This window comes from Kryptolebias marmoratus, linkage group LG5, assembly GCF_001649575.2.
Source record: "Kryptolebias marmoratus isolate JLee-2015 linkage group LG5, ASM164957v2, whole genome shotgun sequence".
NCBI classification, from domain to species: Eukaryota; Metazoa; Chordata; class Actinopteri; order Cyprinodontiformes; family Rivulidae; genus Kryptolebias; species Kryptolebias marmoratus.
Window position 1 is genome coordinate 22,158,270 of NC_051434.1, and position 5,041 is coordinate 22,163,310.

The 5,041-nt window shown below is 39.2% G+C and overlaps 2 protein-coding genes across 2 annotated transcripts in view; both read right to left on the reverse strand.

Annotated features, from left to right (window-relative positions):
* The window catches only part of LOC112451524 (histone H3-like), a 269,127-nt gene that overhangs the window by 120,532 nt on the left and 143,554 nt on the right, over nt 1-5,041 (reverse strand). The gene's annotated exons all lie outside the window — the stretch shown is intronic.
* Nucleotides 1,837-3,218, reverse strand: LOC112451525. Its single transcript, XM_025011065.2, has 3 exons — nt 3,164-3,218; nt 3,028-3,086; nt 1,837-2,948 (listed from the first exon to the last, which is right to left on the reverse strand). The coding sequence occupies exons 1-3, from the start codon at nt 3,184-3,186 to the stop codon at nt 2,347-2,349; spliced, it is 684 nt and encodes a 227-aa protein (XP_024866833.1). The 5' UTR covers nt 3,187-3,218; the 3' UTR covers nt 1,837-2,346.

Below are 5,041 nucleotides of genomic sequence, written 5' to 3' on the forward strand. Positions count from 1 at the left end.
ATCTTCCAGAATGTGAGGATCAACCCATCATCTTGTCATCATATGTCATTTATAGAGTGACCCCTGTAGACCATTATAGCATATTAAAAACTTATTGCAATTTAGTTTCAATACCAATATGTGTCACATACATCTCACCATATTTGGCTGAAACGCAAGTTTCAGTAAATATTGTGAAAATGGCTTTTTTGAAAAAATCTTCCAGAATGTTTGGATCAACCCATCATTTTGTCATCATATATCATTTATAGAGTGACCCATGAAAAATAAAAAAAAGTTATTGCAATTCTATGGCAATACCAATATGTGGCATAGGCCTACACTCAATTTTTATTATCAGAGTACAAAGATTTTACAAAAACTGTAAAAATGGTTTAATTTACACACTCCACAGTTAGTGCTGCCAAGGTGAGACACTAACAAGTAACTACCACTAAATTTCAAATAAACCTATACAAATTAATATCTAGTGATAACTGCATGATAACTCACAAACTATTGAAATATGGACACTTGCACATACGAGATGACTGTAGGTCACAATGACAAAGTCAAGAGCAAATCACCATGCTGCGGTTCATGGTTTACAAAGCAGGAATATATGTATAAACAATTGTACGGGTGGATTGCATTGCGTTTGCAATCGTTCAGTGGCAAAACAGTTTCAGATTCTGTTGAGCTGCTACCACACTCGATGGGTGGAAAAAGTCCTGGGATCACAGCAAATGAGCAGCTCATTGGGCCAATTCCACAGATACTTTAGTATCTGTGGGTGAGTCCAAATGTTCTTATGCAACCACAATAACTGTTACATGAAAAACAGTTGTAAATCAATTATATGAAGCAATATTTCAGTATAAATTATTAAATATACTTATGATAATACTTCAAGTCAATTGAAAGTGGTTTTCTATGGTTGAAACTCCCGGTGCATACGCTGTTGTTATGACAACATGTGGCGGTAAATGTTTCGTTGAACCATTTCAACGACGGAAAAAAAAAAAAAAAATCACTCTAGAATGCATCAAATTGTCAAGTTTCTGCCCCCTATATTGGGGCATTTTCAAAAAGGTCAATTTTTTTATTACACATATAAGAAAAATACACTATTTTTCTTAATATCTATTGAATATGAAGTCACCAATTAGGTCCAAACTCCGACAGTTTAATTTTTAGTGAAGCGTGTTTTTTTAGTAATTTGAGAGCTCGAAATAGGACCTTATTTTAAAAAGTTGTTTTTCATAAAATATCTGTTCCAAAGGCACAGAATGTTCAAAAACAAAGAGATGTTTCTTCACAAAACAGTGTTTTTATATATATATATATATATATATATATATATATATATATATATATATATATATATATAGAGAGAGAGAGAGAGAGAGAGAGAGAGAGAGAGAGAGAGAGAGAGAATTTTTTCTATGCATTGAAAAGTGCCATTTTTGGTCTTATTAACTTGAATTTGAGGCACATTTGCCCCCAAAACACAGCTGAATACCATGGCAACCACTTATTATGCCAAAATATTTTGGGAAAGATTTACACTAGCCAAGTACTATTCACACACCCAGTTTCATTAAAAGCCATGAGATGTCATTTTCCATGTTTTTTGCAATATGACTGATTTTCTCTGCCAGCTGCTCTTAATGCTTCAAGCCATAATTGAAAGTCATCTAAAAAGGGGAAATTGCAAAAAAACAAAAAAACAAAACAAAACAAAACAAAAAAAAAAAAAAACACAAAACAACAGAGTTAGTGCCAGAAGACAAGACCTCACATTTAAAGTTTGTAACTTCAATACCATAGAAGTGCCATCTTACAGTAGTGTTGGCTCATCTGTTGCAAGATTTTGTTTAGACCAATGAACAGATTGTAACTTTCAGAAAGTGTTAGGGTTTTAGTAATCCAGAGCCTACATAAAAAAAACAAAACAAACCTGCTTCAGCTTGACCCTGGTCCACTTGGCCATTGGGTGAACATTTTGGCTGTAGGGAGTAGATGGTACCACCCACTGAGGAGCAGCTGCAGGGATCTTCTGGACAGCAGTTTCTTTCAGCCGTCTGATAGCAAAGCCACCAAAGCGCTCCGGGATCTCGTACACTGTAGCTGGGGTAAAACCCTGAGCAGGAGCTCCAACAGCACTGCTCCTGGGGACAGCCAGATTATGTCTGCAGCCAGCTTCGGGGCCTCAAACCTCCTTGATGCACAGATGGTTTCCAAGCCTGGCTCCGAGGAGAAGACCCCCTCCCCCCTCATTTCAGACCTACGATTTGAGAACACCCTTTTTAGCAGGACCACGAGCATATGTATGCATCTTTGAAGAATGTCCACTTTGTCCAGGAGCTACTGGGTCAAACAGAACAGCAGAGGAACCCATCTGACCGTAGGGATTTTAGCAGCAGCCCTGGGAGGTCCCTGTGCTGCAGACTGAGGAGAAACTGGTCTGAAGGAGTAGCTTTCCCTTGGACCCAGAATAGAACGAGAGCTGCTTGATAGATATTTGCTGGAATGCTGTGTTCCCTGTTGAGCGGGCCAACTTCTCCTGCTGATATGAGATGGGTCATTCAGGTTCTTACTGTGCTGACTCACTGAAATTCCACCAGCAACAGCAGTAGAGAAGCCAAGTGACTGCTTTGGTACAGTTGGAGCATTAGCTCTGAGTGAAAACAGCATTTGTCTGTTGATTTTAAACACAGGGCTGCTCTGCACCAATCTGACTGAACTCCGGCCTGGCTGGGAAACAGCTTGTCTTGAGCCTCTAGCTGGGAGTCCTGGACCAGAACCACTGCCAACTGCAGGACCAGTGTTGAAGCTCCTGCTCTGGGCTGAGTGTGGAGAAGTGAAGCCTTGTCTGACTTGATCCTGGGGATAACTGACAGATTTTATTAGTCTGCCATCTGGTGGTGGGAAGCCAGCATATGTGTTGCTCCTCTGGAAGCTGTGAGCTGAAGGACAAGCACAGACAACATGAGTCCACTGTGGTGAGATATTGGACCAATAGAAAGCTGACATTCCTGTTCTTACCTTCTTTAGACCAGAAACAACAGACATGCTCTGCGTGAACTAAGAAAACCACCAAAATCCTGTTCAGGAATAAGGACAGGAAAGTCAGACAGAAAAGCCATTCTGATTTCCAAGCAAAATGGCTGTAAACACTCACCCCAAACCAAGTCCACAAGGCATTTCTGGGTCTCTGCGCTAAGCAAAAGAAGCCCAACAAGTCCACAGCTACATGTATGAGGAGCAGTGATTTGGTATTTATTGGAACCTGCAGCCAATCACTGCTCAATGAACTGATTGTCTGCAGGTGCTGCTGATCTGGAGTGAGGAGTTTCTTCTTTTTTTCTTTGTTTCATGATGCATGTGGTGGAGCTCGGCATCCGGACGTGCGGCTATTTCAAAGCTTTGGTGGCGCTAAGCTTCTTTCTGGGATTTGTAAGCAAAGAAGTTGAAAGTGAGAACAGAAAGAGAGGAAGATGAAGATTAAAAAATAAGGATTCCTCGGGTGTATGGAAGTCAGCGTCGAGGAAACACTCAAGACGTTATTGGGAAATCTTGTGGATTAGTGAAAGAACTTTGGACAAATACAACGGCGGGTAGATACAGCTGTGCTGTGAATGGGCCAGCGTGGGAAGATAGTATAGGTAATGAGAGTGATGGGAGGAGGGAGACTTCGAATAGTGAAAGGATGAGTCCAAAAAGAGGAAATACTTTGACATCAGAAGGTACAGGAAAGAAGGGAAGGGTGGTGACAAACTGGGATGAGTCAGAAGAAGAAATGGAGAGGGAGGTAAAGGAGTTCAAGGTGATTATTAGAATCAATGAGGAAAAAGGACTGAAGTTAATCAGTCCGGTTAAACTGTCTATGATTTTGAAGAATCAGGTGGGAGATATTACAACTGCAAAGGTTCTAAGAGATGGAAACTTGATGGTTTTCTGTAATACAGAAGAACAAAAAGATAGAACATGTAGGATGAAAGAACTAGGAAACAGGAAACAAAAAAGAAACAGTGAGAGTGTTTTGCTAGAATTTGACGAGGAAAGAATTCCAGAGAAAGTCTATTTGGGATATATGTCATATAGGGTGAGGCTGCGAAGTCATGAAGAGGGTTCAACAGGTTCAACAACTTCAACAGGTCAGAGTACTCAAAAAATATCCTACACAGAAGCTGTCAAAGTGGTAAAGCAACGAACAGAGGTTGAGGTGGAAAACAGGGTGGATACAGGGTTAAATCAAACAAAAGGAAAAAAGTGTTTGTGGATTTAAAAAAACTAGTGACATTCATTGCAGGGGTTATAAATGCAACGATGGAAATTAAGTCAAAAACAGAGAAAATTCAAGTAATAGTCAAAGCAGCAGCAAATCATATTAACATTAATGAATTAACATGGGAAGAGGTGAGAGATGACCTTAGTGCTCAGGCCAGTCAAAAGGCAATATGCATAAGATAGCTATATGGTCTTGCTTCTCCAGTGGAACGCAAGAAGTTTAATATCGAATGGACAGGAATTGAAGCATTTCATTGATAAATTAGAAGAGGCTCCAGAAGTTATTTGTGTACAGGAAACTTGGTTAAAACTCCAATTAGATTTTAGAATTCTAAATTATATCACTGTTAGATATGATAGGGTTGAAGGTAATGCTGGTGGATGTGCTATTTTTATTAGGGAGAATCTGCCTTTTAGAGTTGTTAAGAGAGGGAATGAAGATGAATTTATTGTTGTGGAGATTTGGATAAATGCAGAGCCATTTATTATAATAAATTATTATAATCCATGTGAGAGAATACAGCTAGACAAATTAAAGGAAATTCAGGGGCAGAATAAAAATAAAGTTATTTGGTGTGGGGATTTTAATGCCCATAGCAATTTATGGGGGGGGGGGGGTCAATCAATCAATCAATCAAATTTTATTTGTATAGCACATTTCAGCAGCAAGGCATTTCAAGGTGCTTTACATAATTAAAAAACAAAATAAAAACAGCATGTGACAATGAATAAACAGTAAGAAAGAGACAAACATCAAAAACCCGCACTC